The sequence below is a fragment of the Eulemur rufifrons genome, chromosome 6, assembly GCF_041146395.1.
Source record: "Eulemur rufifrons isolate Redbay chromosome 6, OSU_ERuf_1, whole genome shotgun sequence".
Lineage (NCBI taxonomy): Eukaryota > Metazoa > Chordata > Mammalia > Primates > Lemuridae > Eulemur > Eulemur rufifrons.
In genome coordinates, this window is record NC_090988.1 from 49,477,756 (window position 1) to 49,498,029 (window position 20,274).

General features: G+C 38.9%; 1 protein-coding gene across 13 annotated transcripts in view; it reads left to right on the forward strand.

Annotated features, from left to right (window-relative positions):
* NARS2 (asparaginyl-tRNA synthetase 2, mitochondrial) overlaps positions 1–5,025 on the forward strand; it is a 113,942-nt gene extending 108,917 nt beyond the window's left edge. For 10 of the 13 annotated variants that reach the window (XM_069469156.1, XM_069469162.1, XM_069469158.1 and 7 more), the window contains 2 exons: positions 1,096–1,122; positions 4,408–5,025. In XM_069469156.1, coding sequence (XP_069325257.1) covers positions 1,096–1,122; positions 4,408–4,552 — 172 coding nt within the window. In that variant the 3' untranslated portion in view covers positions 4,553–5,025. The remainder of the gene's footprint in view (positions 1–1,095; positions 1,123–4,407) is intronic. The other 3 variants (XM_069469157.1, XM_069469161.1, XM_069469168.1) reach the window with 1 other exon arrangement.
* The last annotated feature ends 15,249 nt before the right edge of the window (positions 5,026–20,274 follow it).

Genomic DNA, 20,274 nt, shown 5'->3' on the forward strand with positions numbered 1-20,274 from the left:
AATTGTTTGAGAATGTCATGTTAAATTTGCCATTTGTAAGTCCTTCCTTCCCTAATGGAGAAATGCTTAAAAAGTTGGTGTTTTCCCAAGATCCCAACCTCTCTTGGGTAACTAGTTTTGTAATCCAGTCATCTGAACTGCTCTGTTAGGTTAGGATCCAAAAGAAAGGGATAAATAGGTTTTAGGAAGATTCTGTGTACCATTCTACTAACTCCTTAATAGCACTATCCTGTTAGAAAGTCCTCGGAAAGTTGTGTAATTGAAGTAAAAGTCAGATCATTTAGGTGGAGAGAATCTGAGGATTCTTTGGGGTTTTTTAAAATGACCAATAAAAATAACACATGGCAAGAAACCTCATCTGTTGAAAGATTAATTGGTCTGTTTTCTTTGCTTGCTTCCTTCCTTCAGGAAACTTTTCCTCATAACATTTAATGTTGACCTAATGTCTGATAATATCCAAATTTATCTTTCCTAATGAAATGAATATATGTGTTCCTTATCTCAGAGATTTGTGTGTAGCTGAGGTTCATGTTTTCTGTATTTTTGTATATTTGAATTTTTCATAGACCTGATCACTTTAGATATACTGTGGCCTCAAACATTTTTTAAAGGGCTGATATTAATTTAAATGAACACTGAGAGCTTAAAATTTTATTAATATTTCTCAAATAAGAACAAATCAGCAACCATATTACAAAGGCAGCCTCAGAATCTATATTACTGTTTTAATGTTATAGAATGAAAGTTGTGTCTGTGTGTGCCTCCTAACGACCTTACCCAGTAAAAATAGTGCTTTTCTTATGTCATAATACAATAAGCTGATGTCCGATGAATCCCTTCTTTTGGGCTTTGGATCATATTTTCTTTCTGTAGCATTTATTGTCTAAACCCTTTATTTGGTAATACCTTGGGCTGTTGGTTAACTTACTATAAAGTTTCAGCTCCTCGACTATATTGTGTGTTACTTGAGAGCACAGGCTTTGTTGTGTACTTCTCCATAAAAAGCTCTTTGCATACAACCCAGAGTAAATGTTGAGTGGTTAATGTATTTACCTTATTGCCATTCCCTGAAAGAATTTTATTATCTTTTCACAGATTGGGACTTAAAGAAGCCTACCAATGGTAAGAATATGGCCCCCAATAATTCATACATATTCTAGCTGCTTGTCTGAGTGTTGCCTGGAAGAATTTTAACTTGTATTTCCAAGCCCCTGTGGAAGAGTGTAAAGAACTGTGAAAGGCAGGGAGATGTTGAGGGGGAGGTCAGAAGATTATTTATTCCCTTTGGGTTCTTGAAAAATAGTAATGTTAATAGCTACCATTTAGCTTAGTTATTGTGTCAAATAACTATGTTAAAATGTTTATGTATATTATAATATCTCATGTAATCATCACAACACCTGTGAGTTAGATACTATTATTAACCTGTTTTTATTACCTCTCTAGGCCTGAGCCCCGGAGATGTTAACTAACTTAACCAGTATCACACAGGTAGAAGCATGGAGCTGGGACTTGAACTCTCTGAATCAAAAACCTTTGCTCTTAACCATTGTGCTTTAATTTCTTGCCGGGCGCAGTGGCTCACACCTGTAATCCCAGCACTTTAGTAGGCCAAGGCAGGAGGATCACTTAAACCAAGGAGTTCAAGACCAGCCTGGGCAACATAGCAAGACCCCATCCCTACAAATAAAAATAAAATTAGCTGGGCAGGGTGGCACATGCCTGTGGTCCCAGTTACTCAGGAGGCTGAGGCAAGAGGATCACTTGAGCCTGGGAATTCAAGGTTACAGTAAGCTATGATTGGGCCAGTGCACTCCAGCCTTGGCAACAGAGTGAGATCCTGTATCAAAACACAAAAAAAATTTCTTTAGGTATGAAATAAGGGACTTGAGCTAAGTGATCGCTAAGGTATCCACGAACCGTAGAAATCTGAGCTGCTTAGGGAAGACCACCTGTCTGTGCACTCATGCATTTACTTCCTCAAAGTTGATCTGGTTTTCTTTCTGCATATCCTTTCTGCAAATACTTTTCAATATATACAAATCATTTATATTTCTGCAATAGCACTCCTTTGGGATCTTGACATAATAATATCTACAATAATATTAATCCTTTTGCTGTCCTCAAGAGAATGAAGGGGCATGTTACACCCTTGCCTTTTGGTAAAGAAGGAGGTAGGTTTCAGAGATGCAAAAAAGCTAAAATTGGGTTACAGTAATGGCCTTTGAATGCCTTACATTTACCAGTAATGACCTTAGGCATACTTAATCTCTCTAAGTCTTGGTTTTCTTGGTTATGAAATGGAATGATACTATCTACTTCACAAAGTTACTATGAAGATGAAATGAAACAATATAGGTTAACTATCTATGCTCAGTAAATGCTAGTTTCCTACCCCATTTCTTTTCTTTGTTCTGAGTCTTGCTGTTGAATATTAGGTAGATAAGCCTGATTTTTTTGAGCAAGCTTATGCATTTTACCTCAGATTCTTTCAGTCTGTGAGATAATATTTATAGTGTGTAACAACTTGCCTTAAGAAAGAACTAAATACAAATTTTAATTATTGGTTAAGTAAGTTTAGGCCTTTTCTAGTCTTGATTAATCATTTTAGTAGTATTCTTTTCCCAATGAAAGTTTTCAAATTTTTAAGATCTCCAAATGTAAATATTTATTATTTTAATTTGCTTCCTTTTATGTGGTAATCATAGTATGTTAAAGGTAAGAGGGGCCTTACAAATCTTCACATTGTGATCTCTGCTAATGTTCTCCGATATTGTGAGTAGCCACCCCAGGTGTCTAAGAATTTACTCACTTCCTATTTCTTCATGCCATATGCAAATAAAATCTATAACTAGTTCTACAGCTTTTCTAGTATCTCTTCTATAATCTGGCTACCCTAGAATCAATCTAACAACAATCAAACAAATATACATACATTAGAATACTTTTTTCTTAGGAGTGGATTTTTTCACCTGGTAAAGCAAAGGCAAAGAAAAATGCTGCAAACTGAATCTCCTGCTGAATTCAGTTTGCCAATATTCATGCCAGTGTTTTGACAGCAATGTATGAGAAATTTGGACCCATCTAAAACTATTGCTGGACCTACTAGCAGCCACTGAGATCTTCTAGGTGTTTGTGACAGGTGGTTTGGTATGCCCTTGATCTTATTTTGTTACTAAATCAAAGTATACGCTGTCCCCCTGCCTTGTAAACTTAATTCAGCTACCAAACATTTTAATTAGTCAAGAATAAGTTCCTTCCATTTTTCCTTATAGTTCTTACTAATCCGAAGTTTTATATTAGATACCTCTGTCATACTATTCTCTCACCTGGTACAGCTCATCTAGTTGGAATTCATCTTTATTTCAAAAAGTACCTAGTTAACTCCCTAAAATACCAATATATGTAGCCATTATTATTAATGGTGAGGAAATAGGCAGTAGACAATCTTTATGCTTGAGGAGCCAAATGACTACCAGCTGTGATGCTTAAGTCTGATTGTGGAACTAATTTTACAAATCATTCAAGAAACTCTAAATTTATTTGAGTCAATATTATATAACTCAAGAATTTCCCCACCAAATGACATAATAAAGTATTTATAGTTTTTCTTTTTTTCTTTTCTCCCTAAAATAACTTCATCTAATGCTGGTGTATTAGAATCTGAATTTTATTAATGGCTTGGCCATTTTCTAGCCATGTGGTCTTAAGTGGATAGGTTTCAGAGGATGTCTAGCCTGCCAGAGAAATGACTCTGAGCATCTTCACTAGGCCCAAAGTGGAGAACTAGAGGTTTCTCCTCATTTCAGCATTCAAGAATATATTTTTGTGCCTTCAAACAATAAATCTTCATGTAGAAGCACTTACTCTAAAGCATTCCCTGGAGATAAAAGGTTGAATGAGACACGATTCCTGCCCTGTTTCAGCTTACAGTCTAATTTAGGGGATATCTTTTTGTAATGTATCAAGCAAAACTCTTCACTCTCCTCTGTGTATTGAACAATATGATTTTGGTAAGGAAAAAAGCACCATCATTAACACACCAAGAAATAGAAGAGGAATGTATTTTCAGAAAAACTAGTAAAGTTACTAGAAATTTTTCTGTAGCCTCATGAGACAAGTTTTCTGTATATAAATGCATAAATAACTTAAAAAGGATCAAATGACCAAAAGCTCATGACTGAATGACAGGATCTACTGCTGTTTGTCTGGGTAACCTTGGGTAGATGAGATCACTTTAACTTTGATGTTTCCATCATCTGTTTGTGGAGGGGAAAGACTGGTCTACCACAATGATGTGGACAATAGCAAGTGATTGCAAAATACTTTTGAAACATAAAATTCTAATCATAACATCTGATCTCATACAGCATTTATAAGTGATGATTCTCTATTTTTAAAAAACAGGTATCTGGACCTTCGTCAATTTGGATCTGTGCCGCATGGAGGTTTTGGGATGGGATTTGAACGCTACCTGCAGTGCATCCTGGGAGTTGAAAATATCAAAGATGTTATCCCTTTTCCAAGGTTTACTCATTCATGTCTTTTATAGCTGGAAGATTGGTTAAGGAAAAGCACCCCATTGCAGAGGCACTGCACATGAATATGCATATAGGAGAATGCATGTTTGGGTTTTAGAAATGCAGGTTTCAATGTGTAATTGTACCATGAGATGTAACATATGAAAAATACACGCTATCATGATTTTCTTAGAAAGTTGAGAGCATTTCTTGAAAGTATGGACTTCCTCAAGACGAGGTACTTACAGCAAGTGGACTCTCAAATCTATTACCTAATTAAGAAGAAATGAAGAAATTGAACTAGATGTCTTAAAGGCCCTTTCAAACTCTAAGACAGGATGAGATAGTGTATTTTACTTTGTCTTTAATCATTAGATCACTTCCCTGTGTAACTTTTAAGAAACAACTAGTAGCTAAAAATAAAATGTTTTTGTATCTTTTCTCCATTGCCATTTAACCTGTGATAAATGCCTGTCTTGTTCTCAGTGCTTTACTAAACATTGCATTCACTGTATAAACTCTTTAATCACTTTTGTGTTATAATTATTTTCTATTAGATGTTTATTACTTTTTAATCATTAATAAAATAGATTTTTAATTAATATCTATAGAAAAAAGTTATAGTTTTAAATTCCATTTGGTCCTTTCCCAGTAAAGTTTGGAAGAAAGGTATTTTCAATCCAGGATGAAGATGGAAATATGGTAAGCCTAAAGAATGGATAATTCTAGAGTCAAAAAGTAGTGTGGTCTATTAGAGTAAGAAGGGCACCAAATTGGGAGTTTGGGACCTGACAATTCTAGCACTTTGGACAAGCTGCTTACTCAACATGAGCTCAAGCATCATTTTCCTCACAGAGATGAAATAATAATTACATGAAAGTGTGTATGCATATATTTGAAATGCTACACAAACTTTTTAAAAACTCACTTTAGTCTATATGGACGTAGAGCAAATTGTATATTCAGTAGAATTCATATGTATCAAATAATTATAAAAAGACATACATTGCTGAATAATCAATTTTTTAAGTCTCTTTAGATGGCATCTCTTAGGTTGTTTCCTAAGGAAGTTTGTATGTATATTTTAAACTAATTCAAAATCGAGCAGCTGAAAAGAAACAAACTCCAGAACCTTAGAGTTGGAAGACACCTGAGAAGTTTTCCAGATTGGCTTTCTACCTAATGCAGAAAGATCCTATCTACCTGGGCGTTTGGTTTTCCAGCCTCTTCTGGACAGAGAGCTCAGTATCCTACAAAATTGCTCATTCCATGTCTGAATCTTTTTTTTTTTTTTTTTTTTTTGAGACAGAGTCTCACTCTGTTGCCCAGGCTAGAGTGAGTGCCGTGGCGTCAGCCTAGCTCACAGCAACCTCAAACTCCTGAGCTCAAGGGATCCTCCTGTCTCAGCCTCCCGAGTAGCTGGGACTACAGGCATGCACCACCATGCCCGGCTAATTTTTTCTATATATATTTTTAGCTGTCCATATAATTTCTTTCTATTTTTAGTAGAGATGGGGTCTCGCTCTTGCTCAGGCTGGTCTCGAACTCCTGAGCTCAAACGATCCGCCCACCTCGGCCTCCCAGAGTGCTAGGATTACAGGCGTGAGCCATCGAGCCCGGCCCTGAATCTTTTTAATTGGTAGCTTTTGCTGAGCTAAAATCTCAGCTAAAATCTACTTCCCTGGAACCTTAATCCCGTGGGCTTAGTTACCATGTTTAGGACAGGATAAAAGGGATAATTAAGGCTTCTATAAGGCTTGCTTCAACCATGAATTTAGTGAGAGAAATTCATTTGTTTATTCAACAAGTACTATTTGAGCTGCTTTTATATGCTAAGACTGTGCTAGGTGCTACATGAACAGTTGGGAACAAGTTGCCACCACAAAATTTATAACATGTTGGAAAAGATACTTCATAAGTAAATTAATGTATTATTTCAGAATATGATATGTGCTATAAAGTTACATAAAAAACAGCATAGAGAAGCTTGCTAGGGAAGGCATCTCTGAAAAAGTAATATTTAACTGTAGACTTGGAAGATAAAATGCAGAAACCGTTTTAAAACATCTACAGCATCAGCCAGTATTGATTTGGCATTCAAGTTGTTCTCGATACCATATTATTTTGGGGGAACAAGGGTCACAAACATTCACAGACCCAGAACCTGGAGGCACTACAGTTTCCAGGGTATATTAGTCCATTTGTGTTCCTGTAAAGAAAATACCTGAGGCTGGGTACTTTATAAAGAAAAGAGGATTTTTTGGCTCATGGTTCTACAGGTTGTACAAGCATGGCGCCAGCATCTGCTTCTGGTGAGGGCTTCAAGGAGCTTCCAGTCAAGGCAAGAGGCAAAGGGAGAGTGAGTATGTCACATGGCAAGAGAAGGAGCAAGACAGAGCAAGTGGTGCCAGGCTCTTTTAAACAACCAGCTCTCATGTGAATTAATAAAGTGAGAACTCACTCACTATGGTGAGAGGGCGGCAGGCCATTCATGAGGCATCTGTACCCGTGACCCAAACCAGGCTCCGCCTCCAACACTGAGGATAAAATTTCAATACGAAATTTGAAGGGGCCAAACATCCAAACCATACTACAAGGCTATCAGGAATCATGCCTCCCGTGATTTTTGAGAAACTGGATAGACTTGTAATGTTAACATGATGGTAGGGCATCCAAAATTACAGTGATGGGAAGAATGCTGAGATGGAGAAATCCCAGGTTCTGGACCTAGCACCACTATGCATTTAGCTGTAGGGCATTAGGCAAGTAAAATAACTGTTGCAGCCTCCAGTTTTTTCATCTGTAGAACTAGCATTTTGAAGTAGATAAGCTCCAAAGATCCTTCTGTCTCTTAATCTTCTGTGAATCTGTGCTAGACATAGTCACTAATATTAATAATTGGTTTAGAGTCTAACCTTTAGATCACACATAATCAGTCCCCTATTTTAGTACATACTAAGTGTCAAAAAATGTGTAGTGAAGTCAAATCACTATACAAAAGTTGAACAGCAGACTTAAGTCTGTTCAATGTATGTGTGGATGGAGTGGGGAAAGGTCCTTCTCAAGGCATCAAACATATTGTTTTTCTTGCCTTTTTGATAGTCTTCAGCAGTGTAATTCCAAAACTTCAGACTTATATATTCATTCTTTTCCTTTTCCACACAATGAGTATCTGGTTAGAGCCAAATATTTGCCACCTATACCAAGCCTAATAATTTCCATCTTTGGCTCAGTACTTCTGTTTTACCAATAATTGAACAAAAACAAACACTCATGTCAGACAAAGATGATGAAAATGCCAAAACTAAAGCTTGCAGGCAGCATTAACAGGAAAAAATTTTAAATGTCTGCTCATCAGCTGATATATGAATATCTAAATTCTACATGCAGACAGCATTGTATAAGTCTATGTATAATGAATAAAAGTATGGATTCAATAGTTGAGTACTGTCTACACTATAACCATTATCTTATAGTGCTCAGTTTGTGAGTTAAAAGGTGATGAGAGGCTGGGTACGGTGACTCACACCTGTAAAACCAGCACTTTGGGAGGCTGAGGCAGGAGAATTACTTGAGCCCAGGAGTTTGAGGTTACAGTGAGCTGTGATCACGCCACTGCACTCCAGCCTGGGTGACAGAGTGAGACCCTATCTCTTAAAAAGAAAAAAGTGATGTGAAGGTGAGTTAGTTTTTAACTTGAGTAACCAGTTTCCAATGAGGGAAAAACCAGATTCCGTTTTTCCAAGATTTCTAAACATCACCTCAAAATAGTAACCCCGGCAACCCAAGTAGAGTATATTCTAAAACTTAGAAATGTTTTTTCCATCATTTAATTCCATTCTCATTTCTAATTTTGAGATAAGTGGAGAAAAAGAGTTATTTTCCATCTGGCTGTCCTCTTGCCTGGGGAAAGTTGTGCTGTCATGCTTTTTGCTCTGACAAGAACTTAATTGTGTGAGTGATCCATTCCAGATCTAGACATAACTCTCCCCCCCTCTGACCCAGCCCAGAGACTCTTTAACTGTCACAGAACAGCAAAGGAACTGTTTGACCTTTTGTCCCTGTCAGACAGGATCTGCCAGAAGCCTCCCTTTACAATGTTATATATTCAAATTCTCTATAAATTGAATCTAGAAATTCAAGCATGACTAAACAGGCATTGAAGATGCAATTGGTGAGATGGATTAACTCTACCCATTTTTACATGTCTTGCTTCAGATAATTATAGATGAAAGATGCTTATTTGGATTGGATTGCTATTTGCTCGTATATTTATTTTAGTAAGTGGTGAGGCAAGAACGTAAAAATGTATAGTTGAAAGATAGATTGGCCTGGGTTGCTTTGGTAAGAAATGTGTGGGGTGTTTTGGCTTCTGATCAATATTTGTATTCAGTCTGCAATCTAAAGTATGTATAATAAAAAGAAAACAGGTGAGCATAATATCTCATTGTAATTCCTTCCCACTTTATCTTCCAATTAAAAGATAGAAAAGTGTTTTAAAAGAAAAGGCAAAAAGCAACCTTACTCTGTACTGAAATGATTCAGTAGGACTTCGATAAGGCAGTCTCTTATTAGGTTATGGTCAACACCCCTCCCTGAACCTGGACATTCTACTGTTGCCAGTAGCCCTAGATTGACCTCTGATCAACTAACGCTCCAGTTAGCTCTTGTGCAGAGCTTGGTTTGGAGTCTAGTGAATTTACAGCCATTATTAGCACATTCGGTATGTTTTTCTGGGAGACCTTTATAAAGAAGCCACGAGGAGTTTAGAAGGCTCTTAAACTGTCATTCAGGCAGCTGATCATTGAATTAACATAGCTTATGACTCTCAAATAACTTTCTGCTACACTTTTACTGTTCATAATTCTTATTAATTACTATCATTTGGACATTGCTTTATATTTTGTAATTTTTTTTTAGTTTTCTTAGTTCATAAGACAATATATTATGGACTTTGTTTCTTACTGAAATTCATTTGGTTTAATGTAAGATTAGTTTGTTATAAAGATTGGGAGTTCCTACTACTGAGAGAGAATAAGACAACAAATGAAGTTCACTGCCATCAGCTTCCAGAGAAACTAAAGACAGAACTTTCTCATAACGGAAGAATCTTGCATCTTAAGCCCCAGAGTTTACTGGATGTGTTACAGAATACCCTCCTTGGCCTCTACTTTCCTTTTTCTGCTCAAGGAGAAGGGACTGAAGAATGAGAAGAAAGATGAGGATTGAGCTCAGATACATTCTAGTAAAGAGAAACATTAAAAATATGATAAAGAATCCTAGACCCAGCAATGTACTTATCTTACTATACCTCAGGTTTTTGGTTTTTTTTTTTTTTATCAGTTTATACTCATATTTGCTCTGCCTTCCTCTTAGGATCATCCTAGAATTGTACATAGAAAGTTAGATGAAAGAATTTTGATAGGAACTACTAATATTCTCCCCAAAGTAATAGTCCTTTGATTTTTCAAGATGGTACTCTGAGAATAGAAACTTGGTGGGCTTGCCTAGGAAAGGTTTTAATGCTACAAGTACACATGTACACAGCTAGAACTGTATTTTGCAGAACTTGGGCCATTTACAGCTGTAACTCTTTGTCTCATAACTTTCTGTACACACTGGCTCAACAAGAATTGCTGGTTTGCTGTTTTCCTAGGATCCTAGTTTTGAAAAATCTCTCATTAAAAATCATATCCTGGCCGGGCGCGGTGGCTCACGCCTGTAACCCTAGCACTCTGGGAGGCCGAGGCGGGTGGATCGCTCGAGGTCAGGAGTTCGAGACCAGCGACATTATATGGACAACTAAAAATCTATATAGAAAAAATTAGCCGGGCATAGTGGCGCATGCCTGTAGTCCCAGCTACTCGGGAGGCTGAGGCAGTAGGATCGCTTAAGCCGAGGAGTCTGAGGTTGCTGTGAGCTAAGCTGACGCCACGGCACTCACTCTAGCCTGGGCAACAAAGTGAGACTCTGTCTCAACAAAAAAAAAAAAAAAAAAAAATCATATCCCTTCTCCTATCTATGATGTATAAACTAACCCTCTCTGAATTTCTCCCAATTCCTAGTAATTTACCCACTGTCTCTAAAGTGAATAGGAACTTACTACCTTAATAGGGAATTTCTATCCTCAGAGAGCTCTGGTTATTACAAACTTCTACCTGATAATGAGGAAACTTGCCTCTCTGTATGATGCAAATGTAATAAATTAGAAACACAAGGCCGGGCGAGGTGGCTCACGCCTGTAATCCTAGCACTCTGGGAGGCCGAGGTGGGCGGATCGTTTGAGCTCAGGAGTTCGAGACCAGCCTGAGCAAGAGCGAGACCCCATCTCTACTAAAAATAGAAAGAAACTATATGGACAGCTAAAAATATATATAGAAAAAATTAGCCGGGCATGGTGGTGCATGCCTGTAGTCCCAGCTACTCGGGAGGCTGAGACAGGAGGATCGCTCGAGCTCAGGAGTTTGAGGTTGCTGTGAGCTAGGCTGATGCCACGGCACTCACTCTAGCCTGGGCAACAGAGTGAAACTCTGTCTCAAAAAAAAAAAAAAAGAAAGAAACACAGCAACTCTTTTTCTTCTCCCCAGCCTTGTCTTCTCCAATGTGGAATCTCTGTAACTGTTCAGTTGGACAATTTGTCCTTCCCCTGAAGTGCTGCTCCTCTTAGGTTATTCAGCAGGCAGTATCCTTAAAATGGGCCTTTCTGTTGGGAGATGAAAGCTTCCCTCCCCTGTTCACTCACTCAGCTGCTACCCAAGTATTCTGTGATGCCAATCTTAATATTAGAAGAGCATTAAAGTCTCCAGTACCTCCTTCCTATCTGCCTTACAGCCTGTCGTAGTTGTTCCACTTCCTGTATACATCATACTGCTGAAGGATCTTAATTACAGTTTCAGGGTGTTCAGGGAAAGTCCCAACCCCCTTCATTTGGGGATTGCACAAATGGGCTTGGGTCAAATACAGACAGCATGAGATACTGTTGAAGAACAGTAAGTTCTTTCAGTGAGGATTTCCACTAATATATGCATTTTCTTTGCAGTACCCCAAAAGGCAGGAGCTGATTCTTATTACACAGTTAGGATATAGCTGGACAATGATCTCTTGAAACGTAATTTCCACATATCAAATTACAGGTTTTTGCATCAGGAAACTGTTGAGTCAGATTCCTGCCAGAAAACGTGCTGAGTATTTGGTGTCTTGGAAGGGTATTAGTCATAGAGGGAGAAGACCCTGGTTTAAGTCTGACATTCCACTTATCAGCTATGGAAGCTTGAGCAAGTAATGTCCTCTCTGAGTCTGTATACCCATCTGTAAAATGAGGATAATGCTCATCTTACAGTGTTGTAAAAGCAGTGGAGATTGTGTGAAAGGGTTTCATAAACTGAAAAGCACTGCACAAATGTCAGGGCTTCTAAGGAAAAACCTTTCAAAACTCAAGAAATCTTTATGAACTAAGATACTTATACATGTTGAGTGAAATATTTTATAAGAATTAAAAATCATAAGAGAAAATGAGTTAAAAATTTAAACAGAATTAAAAATGGTAAGTTTACAGTTAGAACAGTGTGAATGCTACGTACATAAACCAGAATATGGAAAAGATGAAATCAGCGGTTACAGAGCAGTTGAATTCAGTGACTTTTTCTTTAAAGACTCCTAGGTATGTTTGGTTCAGTTCAGTAAACTTTTATTGAGCTCTCACTATGCCAAGCCCAGTGCTAGATCCTGTGAATACAGAAATAAATAGGACGTGCTTCTTCATCTCAGGGACTCCTGTTCTGTACAGTCGTGTCAGTGACCCCAAGAGATTCTGATGTAGGTGGTTTAATTCTGTACTGTGAGCTCCAGTGAAGTTTTAATATTTTTACAATAAAGGATGAGTAACAGTTATACAAATCTCCTGCTCATTGAAGAAGATACTGTGTTCTCTCTGCATGTGTGAGCTGGTTTTTATGCCTCCATATCAAGGATGGAAAAGCCAGCCTGCAGTGATGCCCCTTGGAACCCATGCAGTGTAGAGCCTACCACACCTCTCAGCCTTTATCTCTTTTCCTTACTCCCTCTCTCTCCACAACCTCTCCCACGTTTTCTTCTCTCCATGCATGTGTCTCCCACTCTGATTCCTCCTGTGCCTGGTAATGTAACATCCAGGTGCTTCCTCTGCCTTTCTCCACCCCTCCCCCAACCAGATACATCAATTTTATTGAAAACAGTAACTTACATATAGTTTAATAAGTACTAATTTACACTGGTTAATGTTTTTCAAAAAAATAAGAGTGGGCTCTTCATTGATCAACAATCACAAAAAAAATCCTATGGAAATTTTTATGTCTTTATGTTTCACTATTGTTTAATTCTTGATTGTTTTTTTTTTTTTCCTGATGTGTTCGCAGCTCTCCACAGAAATTTTTAAAAGTCTGCATGCTCAAATGCCTGTCCTGCCCATAGAGTTGGGGTGTACCCTGCATCCTGACTCAGCATTGCTTGTCTCCACATGCCTGTAAATGGACTTCAGTGACCTTCTCAGGCTACATACCTGTCACCTCTTAGTCACTGAGAATCAAAGAATTAACAGCTGTAATCACACTGTTGTCTGATGCTGTGAGGCTTTATTTCAAGAGTGGTGACACTCCAAAATGCAGCTGGGATTTCTACACTTTCACGTGTTAGTGTGTATGTTACTTGTACTTCAGGAAACCAAGGGTTGGACAGTGGCTTCCAGACCTCCTTTCCTTATGCTCCCTCAGTACCTTATACAAATGCTGGTTGTCTTACGCTGCCATTTGTCTTCTCTGCCAGAATGTGAGCTCCACAACAGCAGAGATAAGAGCACATTCATCTTTTTATCTGCAGTACCTTGCAGAGTGTCTGGCACATAATGGGCACTCATTAAAAAACTGTTGAATTAATCATTTAGGTGACCCAAAGAAGGGTATGGGGTGGGAGAATGAATATGTCCATCAGACTAAAGGAAAATATTCCTTTAAAAAAATTCTAAAAACTGGCATTTCCCTCTTTATGAGTCTGAAATATTTCACATATTTTTAAACTAACCCTTTCAGTACAAATCCAAGTCTGGAGCCATTCCCTGAAAATAGGACCAAGAGGCAGGGATCAAAAGTAATAGTGAGTTTAGCTGTTACTGAGGATGACCTGTTACTGAGGGTGATTTCTAGGGCATCTTTCCTAGCATTGCTTCTGGAATATAGTGACTTCTAAAGACCATCTCTGTACTGTTCATCATTATATCCCCAGCACCTAGCCATGTGCCTTGTGCACAGTAAGTGCTCAGCAAATACTGTTGAATGAATGTATTCAATTGAGAGAAGGAAAATCAGAAAGAAGACTCAGATGAACTTAGTTGAAGTTGCTTAGATTTTCAGTGACTGGTTTTTCCCACCTTGCTCTCTAAATCTAGACAAGTTTATTGCCTCCAAATTGAAGCAGCTACTACTTATGTCATCTAATTCAACAAATATTAATGCCTATTCTGTGCCCATCTGTGGGGTACCCAAAAACAAGTTAAAGCCTAACTTCCTGCAGTTTTGGTCTCCATACAGTTCGTTGATAATTTCTCTGTGCCCCCCCCCCAGTACTTTTGAACATAACTCTTTCATAATACTGACCACATGCTACTGTAGACATCTGCCTATTTCACTGCCCAGAAAGGTCCTGAAATTCTTAAGAACCTGGTTTTATCTTAGTATTCCTATGCTGAACTTGAGGTAGTTAGGTTCTCAGATAATCCCTGCTGAGATTTGAATAACATGTACATAAGTAACCACTCCTAATGTATCTGAATATAAATATTTTGTATTTGAATGGAAATATATGTTTTTCTAAGTGTATTTGAAATTTCAAGGGATAGATACTGGGTGTGTCCTGAAAGAAACAAGATTGATTTCCATGCCTCTATTAAAACACCTTCCAAGGTGTCTACTCAGTTATCAAACCTATCCTTACTCTCAGAATTCCCCCATCCCTGTCTTAGCCAGTGGGTCCCTATCAGACATATTGGGGGCCTTAGCTTCTCTTGGTGATTGCACTAGGGGTGGACACCTGACCCAAAATGTATCAGTGTCATTTTCTCTTAAGAAATTGGTGTTGAGAACACTGGAGAGTCTGGACTGATTACTTGAACCAGGAACATATAGAAATAAAATCAGGAGCTGTAGGGCAACCATGTGCCTCAAGAGACAGGGAAAGCAGTGTGCAGAGAGAAAGAAATGAAGGCAGAATGTTCAGAGATGAAAAACCATATGGCCTGAGAGAGACACACACACACACAAACTGGCTGCCCAGTTTTTCCCATGTTTATTCCCTGGTTGCTACTCTTCCTGAGGCATATTATTCAGCTTTTTCTTGGGTTCCATGGGATATACCCACTTTCTTACATAAATTCCCCATTTGAGCTTGAGTGAGTTTGAAATGAGTAGCATGAGTTTGAAATGACTAAAAGAAGCCAAATTAATATACTATCTGACTTATAGAAAGAATTCACATTACTTATTTTTTTAGTCTCATTACCTTTTTAGTTACACCCGCATATTATCCCAGAATATGTTACTCAGGAAATTATTTAGATGGAGAATTCCTGATAAAATAAGATGCAGTAGGAGGGTAAGTGGTTTCTTTGCTTTTCAAGTTTCTTAATATTCTGAGCCACAAAAAAACAGAAAGCAAATGAATGGAGGCTTATTTACAAGAGATTGGACACATGTCAGACCTTTTTGGAATCACACAATTGGATTAAAAAGATTTTGAAGAACTAACACATTTGGCAGCTTCCCAAACCATCTATTTTTGAAGACTCTGCTTTCCAGAACTGTATTAAGAATGGTTTTTGTCATGGACTTTAGCTGTGTTTCAGACTGGCCAAAACTAAAAACTCTAAAAAACTAAATTTTAAAATGTGCACGCCTCGAGTGGCCCTGACCCTACTATTAGACTGGCCATAAACAATAATGGCCAAATCAATGAGAGGAAGACAAAGACCTTGCTCTTCAGAAACAGTTCCAAATGTGTGCAGGGCTTTGTATACCACATTCTTTCAACCCTGGTATGCCACACCATGAATTCAGTGCTCACTTAAAATAGACATTTTGAAGACATGCATGGAAAATAGAGGAGTACTGTGAACTGCTAAAATCATTATTTGTCTCGTTCAGGAAAATTTCAGAGGAAAATCTTAGGGCTTTTTCCTAGAATGTTGTGAAAATATCAAATTGTAATGATTGCTGCCAACATATTTCTAACCACTCTAGGAAAAGAAAACAACAACAAGTTAAGTATCCAGCTCTTATTCTGAGCTGACACTGGACCATGGAGATGCTTACATGTAATTTGACTGCATCTACGTTCCTTTTTTAGTTAATTGTGTTAAATGTGCCTCATAACTTCTATTCCCAGTGGGGCTGTCATTTAAAAGGGGGCTGAGGGGAAGCTGTTTTAATTCTGGCTTTTGTTTCAGCCACTAAATGTAATGCCACATGATGTTGACCCAACAGTAATCCGGTTAAAAAAGTCTTCGGAGTTACTACATCATCAAAATTAACCCTGATTACATCAAATTATGTTGAAACAGACCACAGCTGTTTGCCCTGTTGAAGCAACTGCTTGAGAGCTCATCCAGAAGATACATCTGGGTGTCAGGAAGATATATTTTGGGTTTATTTTTGTTTCTCAACACAAATGTAGGAGGGAAACACCCTGTTCTGCCTAGAGTGCTTAATGGGAGCTGAAAACCTTGTGATTCTCTAGCAGTCAAAAATTGTCTTAATTCCCAAAGAGAAGGGAACCTGACATCTTTTGTTTCAGTCATCTATAGGAAGGATGTAAGAAAAAGGAAATTCGAATCTGTTAGTATTGCTCTTGCCAGCAAAATGAAGTGGAACAGACTAACAAGAAGGTGGTGGGATTTTCTTTTGTGGGCTACATGCAGTGGTATACTAGAGCTGGCTCAAAGCAGCCTGTGAGAGTAGATTGCTCAATTGCGAAATATTTTGCAAACTGGTTGTTAAACTATAACGTTAAAATTAAACTGTAATGGAAAGTAAGTATTCGAGAAGATGTGGGCAGATTGGAACCCTCATACATTGCTGGTGGGAATGTAAAATGGCATAGCTACTATGGAAAACAGTTCAGCAGTTCCCTAAAAAGTTAAACAGAGTTACCATATGACTCAGCAATTCCGCTCCTGGGTAGATACCTAAGATAACTGAAAACATGTTCACGTAAAAAGTTGTACCTGAGTGTTCACATTAGCATTATTCATAATAGCTAAAAAGTGGAAACAGTTGAAATGTCCATCGACTGATGAATGGATAAATAAAAAGTGGTATATCCATATAATGGAATATTATTCAGCCATAAAAAGGAATAGAGAACTAATAAATGCTTCAACATGGATGAACCTTGGAGACATTATACAAAGTGAAAGAAGTCAGACAAAAGATGCCACGTGCTGTATGATTCCAGTTACCTGAAATGTCCAGAACTGGGAAATTCATAGAGACAAAAAGTAGATTAGTGGTTGCCAAGGGTTGGGATCAGGAGAATGGGGGGCAACAGCTAAGGGATATGGAGTTTCTTTTGGGGGTGATGAAAATGTTCTGGAATTAGATAGCAAGAATGGTTGCATAAGTCAATGAATATACTAGAAACCACTGAATTATATACTTTAAAATGATGAGTTATGGTATGTGAATAATCTAAAAATTAAGTCATATAATCTTACTATTAAATGTTACATTAAAAATAAAGGGGCTGGGTGCAGTGGCTCACGCCTGTAATCCTAGCACTCTGGGAGGCCGAGGCGGGAGGATCGCTTGAGGTCAGGAGTTTGAGACCAGCCTAAGCAAGAGCGAGACCCCGTCTCTACTAAAAATAGAAAGAAATTATCTGGACTGCTAAAAATATATATAGAAAAAAATTAGCCGGGCATGGTGGCACATGCCTATAGTCCCAGCTATTCAGGAGGCTGAGGCAGAAGGATTGCTTGAGCCCAGGAGTTTGAGGTTGCTGTGAGCTAGGCTGACGCCACGGTACTCTAGCCTGGGCAACAGAGCGAGACTCTGTCTCAAAAAAAAAAAAAAAAAAAAAGAATAAATATCCCAGACTCATTACTTGCTAATTATTTTACATTTTACTTTTATCTGTGTTCTTGGCATTATTTATATCTATAGGATCTTTATGTTGAAAATACTAAATAATGGTGTATTACTGTGTATCTCCTAACTCTGTATTCAGGGACATTGATAGCTTGAAATTGGCCATGGGATGAGGAGAGTGGAGTATTTATGTCACAAACATTGGTACATACTATAAATGAAGGCTCCCACCACCATGCCAGAGAGCCAATTTTAAAATATTTACCAACCCATCACTGGCTGTATGGGTCAGACAATCATCTTGGGTAGCTCTGATAGAATTATGGAGTTATTAATAGATGAGAGGATCTCCTGAGGCCTGTGGATCCCCAGCAAAACAAAAGCTAGCAAATCTGTGTAGCCATTATGCATGCATGAGGTGCAGAAGAAAATGGCATTTCTGGTCATCTGTTGGATGAAACCACTTTGAGTCAGGGGACATGATTTCTCCAGCTCTGCTAGTGTTCTGCCTGGGTACAAGAAGGGTTAGGTGCTAAAGCCCCTGTAGGACCGCCACAGTGAAACCAGATGTCAGAGTAACCACAAAGAGTGTTAATCCTTAGTCCCAGAAAGAAGGATATCAGAGGACTCTATACAACAGCAGTTTGGAAACTAAGCGTTGACATAACTAGCTCTGTAGAACCTGGGAGTAGAAGTCAAAAGGTCAAAGGAGCCATTGTTTTTGAAACTACCCAACAATTGCAGCCATCCTTCTTTTCTTTTCTTTTTCCATTTTTTTTTTTTTTTTCTTTTTTGAGACAAGGTCTGGCTCTGTCACCCAGGCTGGAGTGCAGTGGTGTGATCATAGCTCACTGCAGCCTTGAACCCCTGGCCTCAAGTGATCCTCCCACCTCAGCCTCCCGAATAGCTAGGATTACAGACATACACCACCATGCCCACCTAACTTTTTAATTTTTTTGTAGAGATATGGGTCTCGCTTTGTTGCCCAGGCTGGTCTGGAACTCCTGGCTTCAAGCGATCCTCCTATCTCAGCTTCTCAAATTCTAGAGCACAGGGATTACAGGTGTGAGCCATCACACCTCGCCCTACAGCCATCTTTAAAAGTGGAACTGCATAGGATTGCCTCCACCTGCTCAGCTCTTCCAGCTAGGCCAGTCCCTGTGGGTTTAAATACAATGCAAAGAGAGTGGACATTGTGTTCTCACCATAAAAATAACTATGAGGTAATGCATTTGTTAATTAGCTAGATTTAGCCATTCCACAATGTACATATACTTTAAAACATGTTGTACATGATAAATACATACAATGTTACCTGTCAATTAAAAACAGTATAGCCACATTTAAGTACCTTCACAGATACTATTCTCTGGTATGGATTGATTAGAGAGTTCTGGATACTCCAGCGGTCCACAGCTCCCACCTGTCATCCTTTAAGAGTTGCTTCCTTCGTTCTCACAACAAACATTTAATGAGCTTCTATTGTGTGCCTGGCACCATACTGGGAACCTCTGGGGATACAAATACAAGGAAGACACATTCCTGCCCTCAAAGAACTCACAGTTCCTTGACAAATAAACAAATATTTACAGCACGTTGTGATAACCCAATTTATATAGGTGCAGTGTGGATGCCAAAAAAAAAAGAATGAACAATTTTGCTGGGAAATGGGTATGGTAAGTTTTAGGGAAAAGTCTTGACATATGTCCAAGATCTAATTCAAGGTAGGAGTTCTCTCTGCAAAGCAAGTAAGGGGTCAACATGCAAAGTATCATTTGGAGTCCTAAAGCACTTTCCCAAGGGCCTTCACAGTTTTTGTTGTTGGGAGAATATGACAACTGATTTTGCAGCAGGATCTGTGCAACACAATGATGTTACCACCCCCACCAGTGTCAGCAAGGATGTTCTGGGAGCCTAACTGCCACAAAGCAATTAGCACTGGTTCTGGTTATCTACAAAGGAGAAATTGGGAAAGTGGACTTGCTCAAACTTTTCTCTTTAAGAAAGTTTATTTCCAAAATATCTCCCACTGGGTGTAGTGTCAAGCAACTGTCAGACTTTTAGCAGCCACAGACTGGGAGGAAACCCAATTAGGTCTTTAACTACACCCCAAGCCCACTGCCAGATCTCATCCTCATCCAGATGCTAAGAGTTAACTTGAGTAAGTCAGGGTAATATGATGGAGGGAACCAAGTGGGCTTAAAGCAACCCGGGTTAAAGAGGTACACACCTCAGTGTTCCTGAGATATGAGTGTCCTGAAAGTCACTAGCTGAGTTGGCTCAGCTGGTCACTCTGACCTTGGCAGGCAGCACTCGGCTCTGAAATTAACCTGTCAACTGAAGGGGAGAAAAGGCAGAAGGGCTAGGACACAAACATCCATCCCCACCTCCAGTCCAATCACTGACGTCAGGCCTGGCATGCGTGGTATTAATCACGCCAGCCTGGTGTGCACTTGAGGACAGCTCTCCTTCCAGCCCTTCGACCCGTTTCTGGGAGCATTCCACCAGCCATGCACCTGCCACTGGCCACAAAACCTCAACTCCCAGACAGGCACGGATGCAGGCTGTCACTGACGACAGTCAAAGCCACAGCGTACCCTTTAGAACCCCAGCCTTTGTGGGGAGTGGGGAGATGGGAGCAGGGA